The sequence below is a fragment of the Prionailurus viverrinus genome, chromosome B1 (assembly GCF_022837055.1).
Source record: "Prionailurus viverrinus isolate Anna chromosome B1, UM_Priviv_1.0, whole genome shotgun sequence".
Classification (NCBI taxonomy): domain Eukaryota; kingdom Metazoa; phylum Chordata; class Mammalia; order Carnivora; family Felidae; genus Prionailurus; species Prionailurus viverrinus.
The window spans coordinates 102146057-102171845 of NC_062564.1; the positions used below are offsets into that span (position 1 = coordinate 102146057).

At 38.1% G+C, this 25789-nt stretch overlaps 1 protein-coding gene across 3 annotated transcripts in view; it reads right to left on the reverse strand.

Moving 5' to 3' along the window:
* Positions 1-13525: 13525 nt before the first annotated feature.
* ADAD1 (adenosine deaminase domain containing 1) overlaps positions 13526-25789 on the reverse strand; it is a 120359-nt gene continuing 108095 nt past the window's right edge. For all 3 annotated transcript variants that reach the window (XM_047857537.1, XM_047857534.1, XM_047857535.1), the window contains one exon: positions 13526-13866. In XM_047857537.1, the coding sequence (XP_047713493.1) occupies positions 13831-13866 (36 nt within the window). In that variant the 3' untranslated portion in view covers positions 13526-13830. The remainder of the gene's footprint in view (positions 13867-25789) is intronic.

The following is a 25789-nucleotide window of genomic DNA, read 5'->3' on the forward strand; positions in this document are numbered from 1 at the left end:
ACCGATATGAATTGAGGGTTTATTTTGTATAAGGCAATATGAGTAAAATTTTTCACATTAATATATTTGAAGAGGTTGAAAAAGTTCTTCAACCTGAATATCTGTCATAAAAGCTTAGTTCTTCACAAGAAGGTTTATATTAGTTTTGGACAGCTGTGAAAGTTCTTTTCTATGATGATATAAAGTATGTTTTTCTGATCTTAATTCTGTTTCTGGAACAATTTAGAATAAATCTAATATTTCTTCCATATAACAATCCTTTGGTGTTCATCTCATTTAAATTTTTAAAAATTCTATCCCCAATTCTATCCCCAGCTGATATTAAAATCTTCATCTTCTGTTCCTCCTTCACTGTTCATCTTCTACTTTAACTCCAAGGTTTATAGATCCTTCCTCCTCTAGGCTGTCTTCTTCCAAAGACACCTGAGTTTGCCACAGTCCTTTATGGATATGGAAGTATCACTGGAATATTACGAATACAAGTAGCTGTTGATTAATCAGGGTACTTTAACATTTTAGCCTAGAGACCAGTATCTCAAATGACACACAGGTATGTCTTTTTTTGGGGGGGAGGGTCTACATCACCAGTCCAGTCTTAGCTGTCTTCTCAAAGTCAAGCTTGTTGACAACAATCAAATCACAAACTATTCTTTTATTTTAAAAAAAATGACTAGCAAAAATGCATTGCAATTCCTCTTTGGAACACAAGGAAATCAAAATGTAGTAAAACCCACTGTATTCCTTGCACAGTACCAAGTGCTAGGTGTATGGTATTGAAAAGAGATGGCTCCTGCTATCAAAGAGCTTTCAAATTAATACAATTGTTGTAAAACAAACAAGATAAGGAAATGGAGTAAAAATGGTGGATCTTACTCAGATAGGGTAGTAAGGTAAGGTTTCTCTCTGGTACTGACATCAAGCTGAGATCTAAAGAAAAAAAAGAGGTTGCCATACCAAACAAGGAAGACCGTCTTCCAGGAAGAGGAAACCAGTTCTGCAACAACATTAGGGAGAATAACCTAGGTTGTTTTAAAACCAGAGGCCAGAGGGCCAGGGCAAGAGTAGAAAATATTTTAAAAATATTCTGGCTGCTAGAAACCAAGCCAGGAGGAAATTGTAGTGGTTCAGGAAAAAGATGATAATGAGTAACTTGGACCTGGGTGGCTGTAGTAGAGCTGAAGATAAGTTGATAAATTTGAGATATATTATGGAGATGCTAACAAAAGTTTGCTGATATACCATCTATCAAAAAATATGCATCTATTCATGAATTCTCACAAACCAAAGAGAGGTATTTTCATGCAAACCATAGGCACATCAAATAAATAAGATTTTTTGTTGTCTTTTAAAATTCAAAAGAAACCCAACATGTAGCAGAGTTTCTGTTTGCACTGATAGGAGGTAGCTGTTCATATTTCAGATTTGAAACATCTGGCACTGTGTGTTCTGAAAACATGAATTAAAAAGAAGGGTAATCTAAAACAGTCACTGGGGCTATGCTCTCTGTACCCTGGAATAGAACAGTGGATCCCAGGCTCATTCTGGGTTCACATGATAAAACATTAGTTTGATTCAGCCTTAGATTTGTGAGTTGATATTCCAGGAAAACAAATTTCTGCTCATTATATGAAAGAACTTTCCCATAATTGCCCTTTGAATATATAAGCTTCAGGACTAATTATCTGTCAGACTTCCTGTCTTCTCCACTTTTTACTGAGTGGTCATTTAACTCACCTAGGGATATCAAGAGAATGACTTGCTTTGCTTTTAGGGGCTTGAAAAATTAAAGCTGAACTTACTGGATGTCAGGAATGAAATTAGCACAACATCCTAGAAGCTGATAACTTAAAAAATGTTTGGATAATAAAGACCCTAAGGGGAATGTTAAGACAACTGAGTTCTATTGCTAACAGAGATTAACTTTGTTTTTTTGGACAAGATTCTTGATTATTCTGAGACTTGGTTTACCTAAATGTTAAATAGTTATAAAAGTCAATGGTTTTCTCTTCCCCCGCTTCTTAGTAGCAAATTACAATCTGAAAAATCCCCAAAACTGAAAAGGAAAAGTGAGAGAAAGTACCTAATAGTCAAAAGAGGAAAGAGGGAATTATTGAAGCAACTGGCAACATTAAGCAATCATGACTCAATGAGCAGAGAAAATCAATGAGTCAAAAATGAACATTTTTTTTTTTTTACCTGAATAGACCTTCTCTGGTCTGGAAGCCTTACTTTTTCACTAATTTCTAATCTGAAAGGCTGTTGGATACATCACACTCCGAGGGTGCAGATGTCACCAAGACACCGTGACCCCATCTTCATCTTGCCTATTGATCTATGTCCTGAGGTGCATTCAGAAGAGGGTGAGAGCTTGGTGTTTATCCTTGAAAGGTGGCCTTTGGATTGATTTCATGAGTAGTTTTTCTAAAGATCCCAAAGTGGCAGACCTGTTAGTGTTATTGAAGATATCTCTCTTTCTAAGTATCTTAACCTCTCTATAACTCAGTGTTTTCATCTGTAAAACAAGAATAAGGATGGCACCTACCTCATTACAGTTGTTGTAATGTTAAGTGATAAGGAAGCTTAAATGACAAGATTTAAAAAACCTCTTGAAAATATGTTTTATATTAGTGACATATGTGACAATAAATATTAGGCATTAATAATTTTACATTATTATCCATAGTCACAGCAACTTCCATGTGAATGTTCCGAGTTCCCAGTTACTGCTCAGCCATTTTTACCAAACTTCGTACTGTCATAGACTCCTGAGGTCTGTCTCCCAAGTACTTAGCCACAGCCGTAACCCTAGTTTACTGAGTTCAACAGGTCTAATACAGCCTATTGCCAACAATTCTGCCCAAGCTATGTCCCCTCCTCTCTGTCCTCATTCACACCCCTCCTCTGCAGAGATGCACAACTGACACACAAGAATCCTATATCTATGGCTTTGTTCATGTTGTTTCCCAAACCTGGAATGCCCTTTTCTTTGCACGGACAAATCCTATGCATTCTTCAAGGCCTTCAATTCCATCCCTCTTACAACTTTATCTTCATGACCTAAAACATATCTCTATATCAGTTTAGTACTTAATTATAGCATCCTTATTTGTGTTTTCATAATAACTACTTAATGACTTATCCCATGTGCTAGACCCCATACAAGGTCAAAGTACAATTAATACCTTCTGAAAACTATTATCTCCATTTTGCAGATGAGTTAAGTAAGAGAGAGTTTAAGTAATTTCCCTCAGGAGATGGAGCTTGAAGGTCATTACTTTCAAACTGGCAGTTACACAGTTTTTCCTGCATTTAATTACAGACTGTATGCACTCCTTTAATCTGTCAGCAATGTAACAAAAACAGTCTGGTCTTGTTTAATTTCTTATGTGGAATTTTTATAATGAAAAGTCACAAACTGTCATTCTATGGCCAAATCTGGCCACCAAGGTTGTTTTATTTGACTCATACAGTAACACATATATTTTTAAAGCAGACATTTTAAAACAGATGATTTTACATGAAAACCTAGATTCCTAGCTAAATTTGAATGAAATCAACTTAGATCAAATATTTTATTTTGAAAAAAAAAATTAAAGTACTAGAATAAAACATGAATTGGTATTTGTATACTCTTGGGACTATCAAAGGCCTTTCTAATAAATACATGAAGTCCAAAGGTCATAAACTTTTGACACAAGAATTATAAACATCTATATGGCAGAGAGAGTGAGAGAAAGAGAGAAGAGGATGAAAAGGAGGAGACAGAAAAGGAGAAAAAAGAGCAGAAGGAGGAAAAGAAGAAAAATTTGTCAAAAGATAAATTAGGAAACCAAATTTGCAATATGTATAGCAGACAAATGCTAAAGTATCTCTAATATCTAAGAACTTCATCAAAATTAATAAGAAAATTATTAAATTACCAATAGAAAAAGAAGATAGATTTAGGAATTCACAGGAAAAAAAATATAAGTGGCCAAATAAACAAATGAAAAGATGTTTACTAACTTAACAGTTAAATAAAAAATAAGATACAATTCACTCATCACACTGGCAACTGTTAAAAAGATTAATAATACCCAGTATTGGCAAAAATATGAAGGGAATAGGCACTTTTGTACAGTGATGGGTTAGAAATAGAAAACACAGGGTATTTGACAATAGTTCTTAAAAATTTAAATATGCCTTTCCTTTGACTTGCACAGTTGCATTTCTAGATTTATTTTATACACATTGAAAAATGTTTCCATAAAAATATTTATCGTAGAATATTTGTTAGAATGAAAAATTTAAAACTAATTTAAATGTCCAAATCAATAGAAATATTAGATAAATAAATTATTGTAGATCCATACAATGTAATACCAAGAACTCCCAGGAAAAAATAAAAATAAAAAATGATGTAACATATTATTAAATGAAAAGTATGTGTGTACATAATCATCTTATTTAAAAATTTTTAAAAATGTTTATTTTTGAGAGAGAGACAGAGTGTGAGCTGGGGAGGGGCAGAGAAAGAGGACGACACAGAATCTGAAGCAGGCTCCAGGCTCTGAGCTGTTAGCACAGAGCCCGATGTGGGGCTGGAACTCATGAACTAGGAGATCATGGCCTGAGCCAAAGTCGGATGCTTAACTGACTGAGCCACCCAGGCACCCCTATAATGATCTTATTTTAAAATAATTATATATTTATATGTAGGAGAAATCCAGGAAAGTATACACAAACCATTCACAGCAATTTTCTCTGGTGGGATTATTTTATACATTTCTCTGTTCAATTTTTAACTAGAGTATATTTCTTCTGTAAACTTTGGTCATCTGGGGGATAAAAAGCAATATACATATTTTATGGTTCCTTTAGTTTCTGCTTCCTCCTTATTTCTCTCTAGAAAGTCATTCTAGGAAGCTAGTATCTTGGGCTATCTGAAGAAGAGGTTTTTTGAATTTTCTCTAATTCCCCCTCCATCCAAGGACCCCATGCACTTAACACATTTACAATCAAGCAAATAAGTGGGATGAGGCTGTCTCCAGTCCTATATGCTTAATCTTTACTTAGGCTTAAGAAGAATACAATTTAGTAGTGTGTTCTTCAGAGACAAGGACAGTGCATGTGTGCAGCCTCAGGCAAATTGCTTAATGGTTCTTAACTTCAGTTTCCCTCTCCATAAACCAGTCACAGTAATATCTAATTATTAGAATGGCTATAGGGATTGAATGAGAATATAAATGCCTGGCATATGGTAATTACTTGTTAAGTAGTTGTTATCATCACTATTGTTATCAACCATGCCTGTTAGGTTAGGACTGTACATTTTACTTAGTTCAGTTTTAGATATAAATGGGTCCCTAATAAATATCTCTGGACAGTTATGGCCACATGGTTCCAAATTATTTCTGTTCATGTCAGTTTGAATGAATAGTGAGTCTTGTTATGTTTTTCAATTTGGACTCTGCTTTTAGAAGTTGACCCTAAGAAATATTGACCTTGTTCATTCAATCTAAGACTTACATAAAATTTTAGAATTGTCCAGGACTGACTAGCAGTACCCTGGGAATGAAGGGATAAAATATAGAAATGCACAGGTGAATTTCTCTGCAGGCAGGGCAGGGAAGGGGGTAGAGAGGAAGAGACTGTTTGCAAAAACCCCAACCCAATCTTCCTTTCAGTTTGCTCATCTTGATTTCGCTAAAGATAAAAACTAGACCTGTCTTTCCTTACTACCCCTCCCCACCCCAAATTAAAACACAATCTTTTTAGGTTTGAAATCTTAGAAAGTGTTTGTAATTTGATCATTTTTGCCAAAGAACCTCAAAGAAAGATACAAGCAGTCCTAACTTAACAAAAAAAAAAAAAATCTGTTCATGATTGTGTGCATGAGACACACCATCATGCGTGACTAAAAAGGATATGTTACAGGGAAAAAAGATTGTTTTTAAGTATGGGCAGGGGATTCCTGATACGATCAAATGTTGGGTTTGTGATTTAAGAAGGAATTTCATTTCCTCCACAGTGAATTTTCTTACCTTTGTTGATTGCTTTTCATCTTAATGGCATTGAAAATTGTGCTTTTAACAAAAAATAAAATTCTGAATGTGGAAAAACAAATTGCTTGCTCATTCTCATTTTCAGTGATGGAAGGTATGAGTGCAGTCATTGTGGTGCACACACCTCTCTTACTTTCAGTTTTTCCCTTGTTAAGATATGGAAAGTAATAAAGATGGTAATTTGAATAAAGGTGGGAAGACCAAGTCTTGGGCAAATTTCTCCATTGCTTTGCTTATATTACCAAGTTGATGTGAATAAAAACTCCAGATTTTTAAGGTAAAATTAATGCCAGGATTTCAGCATTTCTTTCCATTGTATCAACTCTAATCAACCTCCATCTTTCCCTCCTCAGAAGGGGAAATACATACCAATGTTTGATACAATGCTTTGTTACTTGTTAAAAATTTCCATTTTTTTCAAGGCTTTAACTTTTATAAAACTTTGCATCATCATGATCCTGTCAAAAACTGAGAGCTATGAACGCACTGTGAGTAGTACTTCAAGGCCAAAATTCACATTTGATTTGAAGGAAACATTTTTTACATGCATCTCAAAGTTATTACACAAAAAATAGTGTTTGTTCCTTAATTTATAATGCACAGTGGGACCCTCTAGTTTAGTCCTTGCCATTCATAAATGAAGCACCAGTGTGTGACATAGCTTGAAAAGACTAGGCTGCAGCACAGACACACACAGTGTTGGGGTGAACTGTGGCTTCTGTTTCCCAGTGCTCCTACTTCTCCACTAACAAGGAGGCAGCTTGGGAGTGGAAGCTGAGGACAGGAGAAAGGTGGGTATTTGCTAAAGTCCTGGCTGGAAAGAGAGTATATCTCTGTCAGCCTAAAAAACCTGACCTGGAACAGGGAATCGGTCTGGGAGGGCTGGGCACACAGGGAGGGCTAAGTTTGGAGATGGATTCAAATCAAAGAGCCAGGAATCACAGGGCAAGAACTGGCAAGTAGAACCAGCCAAAGAGGAGGCAATCCAGATTAATTCCAAAAACCTGTGTGGGATGGGTCCAGCTTATTAAAGAGACCAGGGTAGGTCAAACAACCATATTAACTTATAATTTTAAAACCCAGAATTATTTAATATTTTAGAAATTAAAGTTAAAGGTATACATCTGCAATCTCACTGACTTACAGTGGACAATAATTTTAAAACTAACAAAAAAATTGTTTTTTAATATTGATTTATTTTTTGAGAGAGACAGAGCAGAGGGGCAGGGGCAGAGAGAGAAGGAGACACAGAAACCGAAGCAAGGCTCCAGGCTCTGAGTTGTTAGCACAGAACCCAATGAGGGGCTTGAACTCACAAACTGCAAGATCATGACCTGAGCGGAAGTCAGATGCTTAACCGACTGAGCTACCAAGATGCCCCAAAACCAACAAAAATTGAAATGAGTGAGCCCTCTCTCTGTTAGTAAAACTAACAACAAGTAGGTAAGCCCTTTCTTAAAGCTCTCATAAAGCTCTAATTTTAGCCACTAATTACTTTAGCTTCACCTGCAATTCATCAATAAGTCCAATATCTGAGTCTTGAGCCCTTCCTAGTTCCTCAACCCCCAACCCACATGAATCACCATGAAAGCTAGGTGCATACTCAGTTAAGAAAGGTCCATCTTGACTCTTAAGCACCAGGTAGAAGAAACTCTTGCTTTAGTTGCTGCTGTGGGTTCCACAGAGGCCAATGGACACTGCCTCCTGGTGAAATGATGTTCTTGCTGTCCTAGAGCATGCCCAGGCTGAAGTGCTGCCACACTGGGCTCTAAGGAGAGAGCCAGCCAGTCCACACGTCCACAGTCTTTGTTCTAAAGGCTGAGTTCTAGGCCAGAGGAGTTCCCTGGGGAGGCCTTCCAGCCTCAGCTATGTGGTATAGATCTCCCTGCCCCATGAACCCTTCAGACCAGGTTCCACAACCCATATGGTATGCTTTCCACTGGAACCTGTCATCCTTTCAAACTGCAGGAGAATCTCAATTAGAACCATCCTGATTCATCAGGATGGTTCTAATTAACTGAGGGTTTTTTAAAATCTTTTTTATTGTTTATTTATTTTTGAGAGAGAGACAGACAGAGCATGAGCAGGGGAGAGGCAAGAGAGAGACGGAGACACAGGATGTGACGCAGGCTCCAGGCTGTCAGCTCAGAGTCTGACAAGAGGCTTGAACTCATGAACTGTGAGATCATGACTTGAGCTGAAGTTGGATGCTTAACTGACCAAGCCACAGAGGTGCCTCTAATTAATTGAGCTTTATTTAAAAGGCTTTCCACCCCCTTTTTCTCCCAGGAGGTTGCTTGGCATCTATGCAAATCTGTCTGCCTCTTTTCCAGCAACCAGCCATGCACATCAAAAGGTTTTAAGAGAGGTCTAATGATCAGGCCATATTGAGATTCTGTTTCACCCTTCTCCTGGGGCAATGGGTATCTGTGTGCCTTTTGCCTACATAACTATGTGGCATCACTCACATGACTATCTTGAAAAAGAAGACCTGGAGTGCTTGCTTATAAGTCCTGGCAACTTCAAGTACTGGTTGGAATTCTTAACATTTCTATCCCATAGCACTTTGTTATATTTGGAACCACAAATCTAAATTCATGGAAAATAGAGTGGGTTGGATAGCTTATGCCACATTCATCTTAGAATGCAGGGATATCTGGGCAAATCTAGAAGGCCAGCAAGGGTGGCCCACAATGGGCTTATTTGACCAAAGGACTGAAGAACCTTTCAGGAAAGAAAAAAAATTTATTCAAACAATCACAAGTGTCCACATCTCAAGTTTAGTTCAAGAACAAAGGATCAAGGTGGGCAGTGGGGAAAGAAGAAAGTCAAGGGAGGAAGTAGACCAAGGTGTTTACTACTCAGATTGTCTAGGGGTTACAGCAGGGGCTACAATAAAGTATGAAAAACTAAAGAGTTGTTTCACTAACCTTTATAGACCTTAAGAAACCCAAGGCTGTGCTTTTCAGAGGAAAATCAGGAGAAGGGAGTTTTGTCAGAAGCAATACATTATTGGCAGCTTCAGGATATCATCACAGTGAGATGAAGAAGAGAGCAGGTATGGTAAGTGCTAGGTGGGAGCAGAGTGAGTTAGCAAACACTAGTGACCTCCCACCAGCCTTTTCAGAATTAGCTGGGAGGGATATCTGCAAAGCAGGTAGAAGCAAAACAAGAAAAATACTGTTTGGGGACTGTTACTGTGCCTCTGCTTGTACCACAGAGTTGGGGCTGGTGACACAAAGCCTAAAATATAATTGAAGCTTCAATGTTTGTTCCATGGAACCTCACCAGTTCTTCTGCATTCCAGTGGTTTTCTACAGACAAAAATGTTTCAAAAACTATTTGACAAGAACCTTCTTAATGGTAGCAGCTCCTGGGGGCTGCAGGGAGAAGAAATCAATTTGAACAATGGGCTTATATTGTTGGGTAAGAATCAACTGTTAGGAACTGAATGATGAAGATTGCTTTGTGTTATCAGTGGTAATACGTATTTGTGCCTGAGGCTCAAAGTTCTAACAGGTGCTCTCTGTCCTGAAATTTTTTACTATTTAGAAATGTCAAACTTTAGGAATATCTGCTTGCAAATTTCTTTTGAATAGAACTTGTAAATCAAATTCTGACCTTACATGATTTCATTGCTTATAATTTAAACCAAAGGTAACTGTTTCTCTGTGTTAAGACCAATATTTCATTTTCCTTTCTCACGAGCTTTTTTGATTTTTTTTGCCTTTTAATTGAATAAACTTTCAGAAGATTCTTTTTCTTTATCTTATTTCTCTTTTATCTTTCTTTCATAAGAGGAGAAGAGAAACAGGAGAGTATCAGTTATGAGGATAATCCATGCTTGATAAAGGGAAAGCTGAGACTTTTTCTCCCACGGACAGAATAGTGTTTATTGTTATTTTAAAGGTGATGCTGCTTTTGTCAAAAATTCAAAAAATATAGAAAGACATAAAGAAAAAGTAAAAATTATTTTGAAATCACACTATTCAGAAGAGAACCAGTATTAATGTTCTAGTATAGAATTTACATGTTGTCTCTCCATGTATATACAGACAGACAGAAAAAAAGACAGGGAGAGAGAAAATGTATGCAAGAGCCTTTCTAGGTCCTTTGAGAAAAGCCTGGTACTACCCTTTGAACCAGTGCCTTAATGTTGTCACCTAGGGAAGAAAGACAGATAAGCAAACCCCGTGTTTCAAAATTACCCATAACATAGCAGCTCCACAGATCAAATTAACCACACAGGACAGCCCTAAAGATCACTCAGGAAAATTGCTAGAACCACACTGTTATCTTGTTTCCAGAGCGTTACAGAACGTCTATGAGGAAACTCATAAACTATAAAGCATTGTCTTTGACGTACATAATCATCTGATAGAGGCCACAACTCTTGAGTGGCTCAAAATAACACAAAAGTGGGTGGGGAGTACTTCTACTCAGGGAGAGTCCTTTAACCTCATTTCCCTGTATCTGATACTGCAGAAAGTCCAAGTAGTTTTAGTTCACCTTTATAATTGGAGAAGGCATTCCAGAAGGACTCTAACAAAATGTTTGGAATCCATTAGTTGCTGCTTCGCACCCAGGATAAACTGACTTTCTTTCTTTTTTCTCTTTTCTTTTTTCTTTTTGTTCTTTTCTTTCCTTTTTTCTTTTTTCTTTCCTCTTTCTTTTCTTCTTTCTTTCTTTCTTTCTTTCTCTTTCCTTCCTTTCTTTCTTTCTTTCTTTCTTTCTCTTTCTTTCTTCTTTCTTTCTTTCTTTCTTTCTTTCTTTCTTTCTTTCTTTCCCAAGTTTTTATTTAAATTCTAGTTAGTTAACATATATGGTAAAATTGGTTTCTGGTGTAGAATCACTATTCAGCACATACATATTAAAAAATCCAGAGCTCATCATAAGTGCCCTGCTTAATACCCATTGCACATTTAGCCCATCCTCTGCACACCTTCTCTCCATCAACCCTCGATTTGTTCTTTATAGTCCCTTATGGTTTGCTTCTTTGTCTCTTTTTGTCCTTCCCATATGTTCATCTGTTTTGTTTCTTAAATTCCACATATGAGTGAAATCATACGCTATTAGTCTTTCTTTGATTTATTTCATATAGCATAATACACTCTAGCTCCATCCACATCGTTGCAAATGGCAAGATTTCATTCTTTTTCTCATTTTTTAAGATTTCATTCTTTTTGATAGCTCAGTCAGTAATAGTCCATGTATATATATGCCACATCTTCTTTATCCATTCATCAGTCAATGGACTTTTGGGCTCTTTCCATAGTTTGGCTATTGTTGATAATGCTGCTATAAACATCAGGGTGCATGTGCCCCTTCAAACTGTATTTTTGTATCCTTGGGGTAAATGCCAGAAGTGCAATTGCTGGATCATAGGGTAGTTCTATTTTTAATTTTGGGGGGACCAAAAATTATTCTTCTCCAGAGTAGCTGCACTAGTTTGCATTCCCACCAACAGTGTAAAAGTGTTCCCCTTACTCTGTATCTTCACCAGGCTCTTGTTTTCCTGTGTTGTTAATTTTTGCTATTCTGACAGGTGTAAACTGGGTTACTTTCATCAAAGCAAGAATTTAAAAACAACATAACCTGATATAAAGCAAAAATTTTTATTAACAGGGAAAGAGGACTGATGCTGGTATAATCCCTCACATGGTTTTCAGTATAGGAGTGAGAGAGTAGAAAGAGTTGGACTTTGGAGTCACATAGTTCTGAGTCAAATGCCACTCACTTAAGGGTGTATATTATATATCGCATGCAATATTTGGGACATATTTACACTAAAGAATAATTTATTGTTTATCTGAAATGCAATTTTGACTGTACATCCTGTATTTTTACTTGCTAAATCTGGCATCCCTACACTCACTCCATGTATGACCACATAGAAGTTACTTTATTTCTCAGAATCTCCAGCTCTACATATGTAAGGTGTGAGATAACAATAACTAATTCTTAGGTGACTGAAAAGCACCTAGAATTCACTCATTAGATATTACTGAGTGTCTACTATGACAAGGGCTCTGGCATAGGCCAGGGAAATAGAGGCTGTCCTGCTGAAGATTATACTAAATGGTTAACTGCACAATTGGTTACTTCCTTAAACTGAGATGAGCACAACAGAAAAGCACAGGATGTTATGAGATAGAGACCCACACCCTGTAACTGGTCACAGGAGCTTTTCTTAAAGAAATGACACTTGGGGGCGCCTGGGTGGCTCAGTCAGTTGAGCGTCCGACTTTGGCTCAGGTCATGATCTCACAGCTCGTGAGTTCAAGCCCTGTGTCGGGCTCTGTGCTGACAGCTCAGAGCCTGGAGCCTGCTTCTGCTTCTGTGTCTCCCTCTCTCTCTGCCCCTAACCCACTCACATTCTGTCTCTGTCTCTCTCAAAAATAAATAAACATTAAAAAAAATTAAAAAAAAATGACACTTGAACGTGGATGCATATATTCATAGATGTGTACCTGCAGTACTTGAAACTCAAAACACCTCTTTCTCTCAAACCTGTCTTTTGACCTAAGTCCTTAAACTTCAGTTAAAAGGACAGAATTCATAGGTTGCCCATTACACAAACCTGAGAGTCATTCTGAACTCATTCCTGACACTCATTTTCTGTATCAATTCAATTATCAGTTTTTCTTCCAAACATTCCTCAAACCTGTACCCTGTTCTCCATCTGTACACCCCACTTCCCTCACTGTCTCTTGCATGGCTATTTTGATAGCTTCCTAACCAGTTAATATACTGCTAGTTCTGCTACCTTAAAACTTGTATTTTACACATGAAGTAGAAAATTCTACTATATTTCTCTACTTAAAACATTTTAGTGACTTCCTTTTACCAAAAGCCCACGATTTCCTTCACTTTTCCCTTTATAGCATCTTTAAGAGTCATTCTTGAGTAGCCAATAATCTAATCAGGGAACCAGGGATGTGTTTTAGAGCCAAAGATACTATATACTTCTCCCAAAATAGATAGCACTGAGAGCCTGCTAGGACACAACAGCAAGTGAAGGATCTAGGAAAACACATGGCTGCTTTTGAGTATTGCTAACAATAATATGCTTGGAAAAAACCCAAAAACAAACAAACCAAAACAAATTAAAAAAAACACAAACAAACAAAAAACCCTATAAAAATTCTGCCCTTCCAAACAATCAGTGCCTATTTTACCTTAAGCCTTTTGCCAAAACCTGAAGTGTCTGGAAAAGAGGAGCACAGGGAGTCCTGGATACATATAAAATGCTGTCACCACTTAGCTTCTTTGTATCTGAACACTTCCTACTACCTAATCTTCATTGCCTGGGAAGCCACATCTGTTCATGAGTTGTATTTGGGTCTCTGGTGTTGACTTTCTACATGTATATCACTTCTATATATATGAATGCCCAGTATCCATCAAAAAGTGAAAATATGTATCATATTCCTTCAAGCGCCAGTTGTGAAAAACCATTAGCCAGTTCCCTAGACTCAGAAATCTAGAGTAATTTTTTTTTATTTTGGTTTGCCTTAGAACAGAACCACCAGTGTGGGAGGGGAGAGTTCCGTGACAGGATTTAGGAAGCAGGCTCAGAAGGGAAGTTCATATGAAGGAGAGTGATGCTCTGTTCTAACAGTGAAGAGAGTAGGAACTGGAGGCAACAGAAGACAATTACCTCCTACTTGCTGCCTTGGTTCCAAGTAGGTCTGAGATTCCAAGGCGTCATCAGGAGGGCTTCAGTCTTTTCTTTGTTCAGAGTAGGATGAGTCTGAGAATGGTGAAGGTGGGGGAAGTAGATCCTCTAGTCTTGCCCTATTCTGCATCCAGCTCCTAGATGCTGTGGGAACAAAGCAGGACTTAATGAAGGCCAAAATGAAGTCCCTTTTGCTATAATCCTTTCTACCTCTACCATAGCCTCTTCACACCCTCTGTCCAGTGAGTTATAAGAGATGAAGAGGGAAGATAAGAAAGTTGAAGCAAAGAACAGGACAACTCTTGAGGCTTAGGCAAGGAGACAAAGTCATCTCCACAGTCTGCCAGAGCTTGCCAATCCAAAATGGCAAAGGCCACTTTGGGAGACAGAAGAAGAAAGATAGATTCAAGGAATCCCTTATTCCTCACATGGACACTGTGAAGAAATTATGAGAATAGATCATACAGGCTATTTGTGGGTAACAAAAAAACAGGTCAACCACAACTTCCTGCAGCCTCAATTGTGATTCAATTCACCAAACCAACTGGGGTCTTTTGGATAGAAACCCAGGAAGTTGGGCTGAAAACCTGAAACAAGGGGCTATGGATAGCACTGGGTCTCCCATGTCTAGGAGAGTTGCTACAAGTAGACAGCCTGAAGCATTCCTACAGAACAGGGTAGCTGATTGGACATATTTAGATCCTTATGCCTATCATCACCTATTAACTCATTTCCATATGCTGGAAGAAAGTAAATTACTCTGCACTGAAGTCTAAATGCTTACATACATTATCCAGTTTGCAGTGTGCAGAAGATAAGATGTTTGCTTTATGCAGACCCATTCTCTTTGGACACCCACCAGTCAGGCTTTGCCATGGGTCATGAATTCTGGCTAATTATATGGGTCACCATTCCCCCTTCTGGATTAAAATATAAACTTGATAACTGAAATTGCAGCAGCCATTTTGTCACCCTGAGGTGAGAGACATATATAAAAAGACAGATAATCATAGATTATAATCTTGATATTGTCATATTACTGAGCCAATACAAGTAAATACATATGTCAAGATTTCTTATGTGACACAAATACAAGTCTATTTGCTTAAGCCACTACTTTGGGGTTATGTTACTTTCAACCTTAAAGACTTCCTAAATGATACAGGGAGTCCAGAATTATTCAAGTGTTGGCGGATGACAAGAGAAAGTATAAAAACCATATGATCATTTCCGTAGATGAGAAAAAAAAATCCAAAGTACAACATCCATTCTTGATAAAAACAAAAAACAGAAAACAAAAAACCCTCAAGAAAGTAGGTTTGGAGGGAGCATACCTCAACATATTAAAGGCCATATATGAAAAACCCACAGCTAATATCCTAAATGGGGAACAACCAAGAGCTTTTTCTCTACTGTCAGGAACAAGACAGAGATGTCTGCCTTCACCACTGTTATTTAACTTAGTACTAAAGTCCTAGCCACAGCAATCAGATAGAGAAAAGAAATAAAAGGTATCCAAATTGGCAAGGAAGAAGTAAAGCTTTCACTATTTGCAAATGGCATGATACTATATATCGAAAACCCTAAAGACTCCACCAGAAAACATTAGAATTGATAAATGAATTCAGTAAGGTTGCAGGACACAAAATCAATATACAGAAATCCTTTGCATTTCTATGTACTAGTAGTGAGGTAGCAGAAAGACAAATTAAGAAAATAATCCTATGTACAAATGCATCAAAAATAAGCAAATACCTCAGAATAAATTTAACCAAGGACGTAAAAGACCTATACACTGAAAACTATAAAACAATGATGAAAGAAATTTAAGAACTCACAAGCAAATGGAAAGATATTCCATGTTCATGGATTAGAAGAATAAATATTGTTAAAATGTCAATACTACCCAAAGCGATCTACAGATTCAATGCAATTCCTATAAAAATACCAACATCATTTTTAACAGAACTGGAAACTCTCCAGTTTCCAAAGGAATAAAAGCTGAACCACTTTCTTACACCATACACAAAAACAAACTCAAAATGGATTAAAGATCTAAATGTGAGACCTGAAACCATAAAAATCCTAGAAAAGAGCACAGGCGGTTTTTCACACATGGCCTTTATTTTCTCTGACATCAGCTACGACATCTTTCTAGATATGTCTCCTGAGGCAAGGGAAACAAAAGCAAACATAAACTATTGGTATTACATTAAAATAAAAGTCTTTTGCATGGCAAAGGAAACAACCAACAAAACTAAAACATAACCTACTGAATAGGAGAAGATAATTTGCAAATGTCCATTAAGAGGTTAGTATCAAAAATATATAAAGAGTTGGGGTTGCGGCAAGATGGCGGCTTAGGAGGACGCTGGGCTCACCGCACGTCCTGCTGATCACTTAGATTCCATCTACACCTGCCTAAATAACCCAGAAAACCGCCAGAGGATTAGCAGAACGGAGTCGCCGGAGCCAAACGCAGACGAGAGGCCCACGGAAAGGGTAGGAAGGGCAGCGAGGCGGTGCGCGCTCCACCAACGGGCGGGAGGGAGCCGGGGTGGAGGGGCGGCTCGCCGGCCAAGCAGAGCCCCCGAGTCTGGCTTGCAAAAGCCGAGGGGCCGGGCAGACTGTGTTCTGACAGCAAGCGCGACTTAGCGTCTGGGAGGTCATAAGTTAACAGCTCTGCTCGGAAAGCAGGAAGGCTGGAGGACAAAGGGAGGGAGAGCTGCTGAGCCCCCTGACAACAGAGCTCAGTTTGGTGGGGAACAAGGGCGCTCGCCAGCGCCATCTCCCCTGCCCATCCCCCAGCCAAGATCCCAAAGAGAACCAGTTCCCGCCAGGGAACTTGCTCGCTCCGCGCAAACACCCAACTCTGCGCTTCGGCGGAGCCAAACCTCCGGCAGCGGATCTGACTCCCTCCCGCTGCCACAGGGCCCCTCCTGAAGTGGATCACCTAAGGAGAAGCGATCTAAGCCTGCCCCTCCTGCCCCCGAGCACCTTGCCTACCCACCCCAGCTAATACGCCAGATCCCCAGCATCACAAGCCTGGCAGGGTGCAAGTAGCCCAGACGAGCCACACCACCCCACAGTGAATCCCACCCCTAGGAGAGGGGAAGAGAAGGCACACACCAGTCTGACTGTGGCCCCAGCGGTGGGCTGGGGGCAGACATCAGGTCTGACTGCGGCCCCGCCCACCAACTCCAGTTATACACCACAGCACAGGGGAAGTGCCCTGCAGGTCCTCACCACGCCAGGGACTATCCAAAATGACCAAGAGGAAGAACTCCCCTCAGAAGAATCTCCAGGAAATAACAACAGCTAATGAGCTGATCAAAAAGGATTTAAATAACATAACAGAAAGTGAATTTAGAATAATAGTCATAAAATTAATCGCTGGGCTTGAAAACAGTATACAGGACAGCAGAGAATCTCTTGCTACAGAGATCAAGGGACTAAGGAACAGTCACGAGGAGCTGAAAAACGCTTTAAACGAAATGCATAACAAAATGGAAACCACCACAGCTCGGCTTGAAGAGGCAGAGGAGAGAATAGGTGAACTAGAAGATAAAGTTATGGAAAAAGAGGAAGCTGAGAAAAAGAGAGATAAAAAAATCCAGGAGTATGAGGGGAAAATTAGAGAATTAAGTGATACACTAAAAAGAAATAATATACGCATAATTGGTATCCCAGAGGAGGAAGAGAGAGGGAAAGGTGCTGAAGGGGTACTTGAAGAAATAATAGCTGAGAACTTCCCTGAACTGGGGAAAGAAAAAGGCATTGAAATCCAAGAGGCACAGAGAACTCCCTTCAAACGTAACTTGAATCGATCTTCTGCACGACATATCATAGTGAAACTGGCAAAATACAAGGATAAAGAGAAAATTCTGAAAGCAGCAAGGGGTAAACGTGCCCTCACATATATAGGGAGACCTATAAGACTCGTGACTGATCTCTCTTTTGAAACTTGGCAGGCCAGAAAGAATTGGCACGAGATTTTCAGGGTGCTAGACAGAAAAAATATGCAGCCGAGAATCCTTTACCCAGCAAGTCTGTCATTTAGAATAGAAGGAGAGAGAAAGGTCTTCCCAAACAAACAAAAACTGAAGGAATTTGTCACCACTAAACCAGCCCTACAAGAGATCCTAAGGGGGACCCTGTGAGACAAAGTCCCAGAGACATCACTATAAGCATAAAACATACAGACATCACAATGACTCTAAACCTGTATCTTTCTATAATAACACTGAATGTAAATGGATTAAATGCGCCAACCAAAAGACATAGGGTATCAGAATGGATAAAAAAACAAGACCCATCTATTTGCTGTCTACAAGAGACTCATTTTAGACCTGAGGACACCTTTAGATTGAGAGTGAGGGGATGGAGAACTATTTATCATGCGACTGGAAGCCAAAAGAAAGCTGGAGTAGCCATACTTATATCAGACAAACTAGACTTTAAATTAAAGGCTGTAACAAGAGATGAAGAAGGACATTATATAATAGTTACAGGGTCTATCCATCAGGAAGAGCTAACAGTTATAAATGTCTATGCACCAAATACCGGAGCCCCCAAATATATAAAACAATTACTCATAAACACAAGCAACCTTATTGATAAGAATGTGGTAATTGCAGGGGACTTTAATACACCACTTACAGAAATGGATAGATCATCTAGACACACGGTCAATAAAGAAACAAGGGCCCTGAATGAGACATTGGATCAGATGGACTTGACAGACATATTTAGAACTCTGCATCCCAAAGCAACAGAATATACTTTCTTCTCGAGTGCACATGGAACATTCTCCAGGATAGATCATATACTGGGTCACAAAACAGCCCTTCATAAGTTTACAAGAATTGAAATTATACCATGCTTACTTTCAGACCACAATGCTATGAAGCTTGAAATCAACCACAGAAAAAAGTGTGGAAAACCTCCAAAAGCATGGAGGTTAAAGAACACCCTACTAACGAATGAGTGGGTCAACCAGGCAATTAGAGAAGAAATTAAAAAGTATATGGAAACAAACGAAAATGAAAATACAACAATCCAAACGCTTTGGGACACAGCAAAGGCAGTCCTGAGAGGAAAATACATTGCAATCCAGGCCTATCTCAAGAAACAAGAAAAATCCCCAATACAAAATCTAACAGCACACCTAAAGGAACTAGAAGCAGAACAGCAAAGGCAGCCTAAGCCCAGCAGAAGTAGAGAAATAATAAAGGTCAGAGCAGAAATAAACAATATAGAAACTAAAAAAACTGTAGAGCAGATCAACAAAACCAAGAGTTGGTTTTTTGAAAAAATAAACAAAATTGACAAACCTCTAGCCAGGCTTCTCAAAAAGAAAAGGGAGATGACCCAAATAGATAAAATCATGAATGAAAATGGAATTATTACAACCAATCCCTCAGAGATACAAACAATTATCAGGGAATACTATGAAAACTTATATGCCAACAAATTGGACAACCTGGAAGAAATGGACAAATTCCTGAACACCCACACGCTTCCAAAACTCAATCAGGAGGAAATAGAAAGCTTGATCAGACCCATAACCAGCGAAGAAATTGAATCAGTTATCAAAAATCTCCCAACAAATAAGAGTCCAGGACCAGATGACTTCCCAGGGGAGTTCTACCAGACGTTTAAAGCAGAGATAATACCTATCCTTCTCAAGCTATTCCAAGAAATAGAAAGGGAAGGAAAACTTCCAGACTCATTCTATGAAGCCAGTATTACTTTGATTCCTAAACCAGACAGAGACCCAGTAAAAAAAGAGAACTACAGGCCAATATCCCTGATGAATATGGATGCAAAAATTCTCAATAAGATACTAGCAAATCGAATTCAACGGCATATAAAAAGAATTATTCACCATGATCAAGTGGGATTCATTCCTGGGATGCAGGGCTGGTTCAACATTTGCAAATCAATCAATGTGATACATCACATTAACAAAAAAAGAGAGAAGAACCATATGATCCTGTCAATCGATGCAGAAAAGGCCTTCGACAAAATCCAGCACCCTTTCTTAATAAAAACCCTTGAAAAAGTCGGGATAGAAGGAACATACTTAAAGATCATAAAAGCCATTTATGAAAAGCCCACAGCTAACATCATCCTCAACGGGGAAAAACTGAGAGCTTTTTCCCTGAGATCAGGAACACGACAAGGATGCCCACTCTCACCGCTGCTGTTTAACATAGTGCTGGAAGTTCTAGCATCAGCAATCAGACAACAAAAGGAAATCAAAGGCATCCAAATTGGCAAAGATGAAGTCAAGCTTTTGCTTTTTGCAGATGACATGATATTATACATGGAAAATCCGATAGACTCCACCAAAAGTCTGCTAGAACTGATACAGGAATTCATCAAAGTTGCAGGCTACAAAATCAATGTACAGAAATCAGTTGCATTCTTATACACTAACAATGAAGCAACAGAAAGACATATAAAGAAACTGATCCCATTCACAATTGCACCAAGAAGCATAAAATACCTAGGAATAAATCTAACCAAAGATGTAAAGGATCTGTATGCTGAAAACTATAGAAAGCTTATGAAGGAAATTGAAGAAGATTTAAAGAAATGGAAAGACATTCCCTGCTCATGGATTGGAAGAATAAATATTGTCAAAATGTCAATACTACCCAAAGCTATCTACACATTCAATGCAATCCCAATCAAAATTGCACCAGCATTCTTCTCGAAACTAGAACAAGCAATCCTAAAATTCATATGGAACCACAAAAGGCCCCGAATAGCCAAAGGAATTTTGAAGAAGAAGACCAAAGCAGGAGGCATCACAATCCCAGACTTTAGCCTCTACTACAAAGCTGTCATCATCAAGACAGCATGGTATTGGCACCAAAACAGACACATAGACCAATGGAATAGAATAGAAACCCCAGAACTAGACCCACAAACGTATGGCCAACTCATCTTTGACAAAGCAGGAAAGAACATCCAATGGAAAAAAGACAGCCTCTTTAACAAATGGTGCTGGGAGAACTGGACAGCAACATGCAGAAGGTTGAAACTAGACCACTTTCTCACACCATTCACAAAAATAAACTCAAAATGGATAAAGGACCTAAATGTGAGACAGGAAACCATCAAAACCTTAGAGGAGAAAGCAGGAAAAGACCTCTCTGACCTCAGCCGTAGCAATCTCTTACTCGACACATCCCCAAAGGCAAGGGAATTAAAAGCAAAAGTGAATTACTGGGACCTTATGAAGATAAAAAGCTTCTGCACAGCAAAGGAAACAACCAACAAAACTAAAAGGCAACCAACGGAATGGGAAAAGATATTCGCAAATGACATATCGGACAAAGGGCTAGTATCCAAAATCTATAAAGAGCTCACCAAACTCCACACCCAAAAAACAAATAACCCAGTGAAGAAATGGGCAGAAAACATGAATAGACACTTCTCTAAAGAAGACATCTGGATGGCCAACAGGCACATGAAAAGATGTTCAGCGTCGCTCCTTATCAGGGAAATACAAATCAAAACCACACTCAGGCATCACCTCACGCCAGTCAGAGTGGCCAAAATGAACAAATCAGGAGACTATAGATGCTGGCGAGGATGTGGAGAAACGGGAACCCTCTTGCACTGTTGGTGGGAATGCAAATTGGTGCAGCCGCTCTGGAAAGCAGTGTGGAGGTTCCTCAGAAAATTAAAAATAGACCTACCCTATGACCCAGCAATAGCACTGCTAGGAATTTATCCAAGGGATACAGGAGCACTGATGCATAGGGCCACTTGTACCCCAATGTTCATAGAAGCACTCTCAACAATAGCCAAATTATGGAAAGAGCCTAAATGTCCATCAACTGATGAATGGATAAAGAAATTGTGGTTTATATACACAATGGAATATTACGTGGCAATGAGAAAAAATGAAATATGGCCTTTTGTAGCAACGTGGATGGAACTGGAGAGTGTGATGCTAAGTGAAATAAGCCATACAGAGAAAGACAGATACCATATGGTTTCACTCGTATGTGGATCCTGAGAAACTTAACAGGAACCCATGGGGGAGGGGAAGGAAAAAAAAAAAAAGAGGTTAGAATGGGAGAGAGCCAAAGCATAAGAGACTGTTAAAAACTGAGAACAAACTGAGGGTTGATGGGGGGTGGGAGGGAGGAGAGGGTGGGTGATGGGTATTGAGGAGGGCACCTTTTGGGATGAGCACTGGGTGTTGTATGGAAACCAATTTGTCAATAAATTTCAGAAAAAAAAAAGGAAAAAAAAAATAAACTGTGAATATTCTATTCAGCATATATAAAAAAATATATATACATATATATATATAAAGAACTTATGTAACTGAACACCAAAAAACCCCAAAGAATCCAAATAAAAATGGGCAGAAGGCATGAATAGACATTTCTCCAAAGACATACAGATGGCCAAGAGACATATGAAAAGATGCTCAACACCATTCATCATCAAGGAAATGCAAATCAAAACTACAATGAGATATCACCTCATACCTGTCAGAATGGCTAAAATCAAAACACAAGAAACAACAAGTTGGTGAGGATATGGAGAAAAAGTAACCCTCTTGCAGTGCTGGTGGGAATGCAAACTGCAGCCACTGTGGAAAAGTGTTCCTCAAAAAGTTAAAAATAGAATCACGATATGATTCAGTAATCCCACTACTGGCATTTACAAAAGAATATGATAACACTAATTTGAGAAGATATATGCATCCTTATGTTTATTGCAGCATTATTTACAGAGCCAAATCACGGAAGCATCTGAAGTGTCCACAGATGATTGAATGGATAAAGAAGATGTGGTATATATGCATAATGAAAAAGAATGAAATCTTGCCATGTGCAGCAACATGGACACATTTTGAGAATATAATGCTAAGTGAAATAAGTTAGTCAGAGAAAGACAAATACCATATGATTTTACTTGTATGTGGAATTTAAGAAACAAAATAAACGAACAAAGGGATAAAGAGACAAACCAAAAAAAAAAAAAAAGACTCAACTATAGAGAACAAACTGATAGTTACCACAGGGGAAGTAGATAGGGTGGATGGGTGAAACAGTGAAAGGGTTTAAGAGTACACTTATCATGATGAGCATTGAGTAATGTATAGAACTGTACATTAACTAAACTGGAATTAAAATAAATATTAAAAATAAATAAAGTGTTGGTTGCTGACAATGACTTAAGCCAAAAGCAAAATGACAAATGCATAGCTTTGTCAAATAATTTTCTGTCAGTCCCTACTCAGACTTTTGAAGTAGCAGAGCACAGGGAGCAAGTTGGCTAGAACTCATAAATGGAATTTAAAAAAAAAAAAGGATAAACAAAAAGCAGATCAGAACTATAAATACAGAGACAAACTGATGGTTGCCAGATTGGAGGAGGGTGGGGGGTGGGGGTAGGGCAAAATGAGTGAAGGGGAGAGAGAAATACAGGCCTTCCATTATGGAATGATAAAGTCACAGCAATAAAAAAGCAGAACATAAAGAACAGTCAATGATATTGTCATAGCTATGTAATGGGACGGATAGTAGTTATACTTGTGGTGAACACAGCATAATGCATAAACTTGTCAAACCACTCAGTTTTACACCTGAAATGAATGTAACATTGTGTATCAACTGTACTTAAATAAAAAGAAAAAAAGAAAAAGAAAAAAAGAAAGTTGGCTAGAGAAAAGGTATTAGGAAGTTAGAACTTTCATTTGCATATCAGTGTACCCTGGCAAAGGCTTGTCTATAGAGGATCTTGGAGATAATGTTCCAACATTCATTTTACCTCAGTAAATTAGTGTAAGCCAATTATGATAAGATTATGCCCCCTTTTAACTGGCTAATTGGGGGATGAGTAAACCAAAGCCAATATGGATCAAGGACCTACTGGAGTTCCCGGGAAAAAGGGCTAGTTTCAGTCTCCTGCTAGAAATAATCAAAGAAGAATATTATTCTAGTATATTATGCTAGCAGCCATATTATGACCATGAGAGTAACCAGTTTTAGCAGGAAGCCAACTCTGTGGCAGCAGAGAATTGGGGTCCCTAATGACATCTCTAAGCTGCTAAATCAATTGGCCCTGGAGTCTACCCGACTTTTAGAATTCCTAATATATGAAATAAATGTCTTTGGTGTTCAGACCAATCTAAAGCATCCCTTCTGTTACTTATGACTGGGGGTATTCTATCTGACATGGAATTTGGTCCCTGAAACTGATGTGCTACAAATCTCAGACCCTAAAATGTGATGTGGAATTTGCTGAATGGAGAAAAGTGGGACCAGTAACAATGGGCACTATGCTATTATTCCTAGTTGAAAGGTTCTAGAAACTTGCTTGAGAAACAGTTAGTAAAACTATTTCACCTGGGGGACAGATATATGCCACTAAAGCTGTAGTATTTGAGGAAATGATGGGAAAAATCAAGAAGATCAGGTGCTTCTTGCTGCCTATGGAACTAAAGGTGGTTCATCTGATAGCAGAAAAGAAGAGAATACACATCTTTTCCAAGAGAGACCTTTTATGTCTATAACCCATATTCCAAGTTTTTTGAGAGTCCAATAATTTTGACCCTTGCATGCTGAAAACAGACAAACCAAAAAACAAACAAACAAACAAACAAACAAACAAAACCACCCAAGTGTTTTCTCCCAAGAGGGAGGAAGAGGAGGGGAGTGTAAATATCCATAGACAAGGTTTGAGAGGCTCCCAGAAACTCTAACCAGGATGATTGGTGAAGATCAGCTTCCTTGCTGAAGCCAATCCATAAAGACTGGGAGAGGTGGTTGTCTCTTCAAATGTGCAGACACCAATGCAAAGCTACAAGGAACATAAAGATTCAGGGAAATATGACACAATCAAAAGAACAAAATAAACCAACCCTAAAGAAATGGGTATCTATGTATTTACTGATAAAGAATTCAAAACAATCATCTTAAATAAGTTCAGTGAGCCACAAAAGAACACAGATAACTAAATGAAATTAGAAAACCAATATATGAAAAAAAAAAGAAACTAATAAAGAAATGGAAATTATAAAAAAGAACCAAACAAATTCTGGAGCTCAAGAATTTAATAACTGAACTGAAAAATTCAATAGAGAACTTAAACATTTAACTTGACCAGGCAAAAGAAAGAACTGGCGAACTTGAGGACAAGTCACTTGAGATTATTTAGTCAGAGGCACAAAAAATAAAAATAATGAGAAAGCGTGTAAGAAACCCTCAGGGAATTATGGGACATCATCAAATGTACCAATATGCACATTAAAGAAGGAGAGAGAAATAGGGACAGAAAGCTTATTTAAAGAAATAATAAAGGAATTTATTTCAACACAATAAAGACCATCTATGATAAGCGATAGCTAACATCATACTAGTGAACAATTAAAAGCTTTTCCTCTAAGATCAGTAACAAGAAAAGGATGCCCATTCTTGCCACATCTATTCAGCACAGTACTAAAAGTCCTAGTTAGGGAAATTAGGCAAGAAAAAGAAGTAAAAGGCATTTGAGTAAGAAAAAAAAGATTTAAAACTGTCTCTCTTTGCAGATGACATGATCTTATAGGCAGAAAACCCTAAAGTGTATACACACACACACACACACACACACACACACACACACACACGTTAAACTAATAAGCAAAATCAGTAAAGTTGTGGGATACAAAATTAACATACAAAAATCAGATGTGTTTCTATAACTATCAATGAGCTATTTGAAAAAGAAATTAAGAAAACAATTCTATTTACAATTGTATCAAAAAGAATTACTTAGGAATAAACTTAACCAAAGAGGTGAAAGACTTACACACTGAAAACTACAAAACACTGGTAAAAGAAATTAAAGAAGACAAAAATAAATGGAAACATGCCAATCACAGATGGGAAGATAATATTATTTAATATCCATACCACCCAAAGAAATCTATAGATTCCATGTTATCCTCCTCAAAATTCCAATGACATTTTTTATATTAAAAACATTTTTTTAAATGTTTCCTTATTATTTTTTTAGAGAAAGAGACAGAGCATGACCAGGGGAGGGGCAG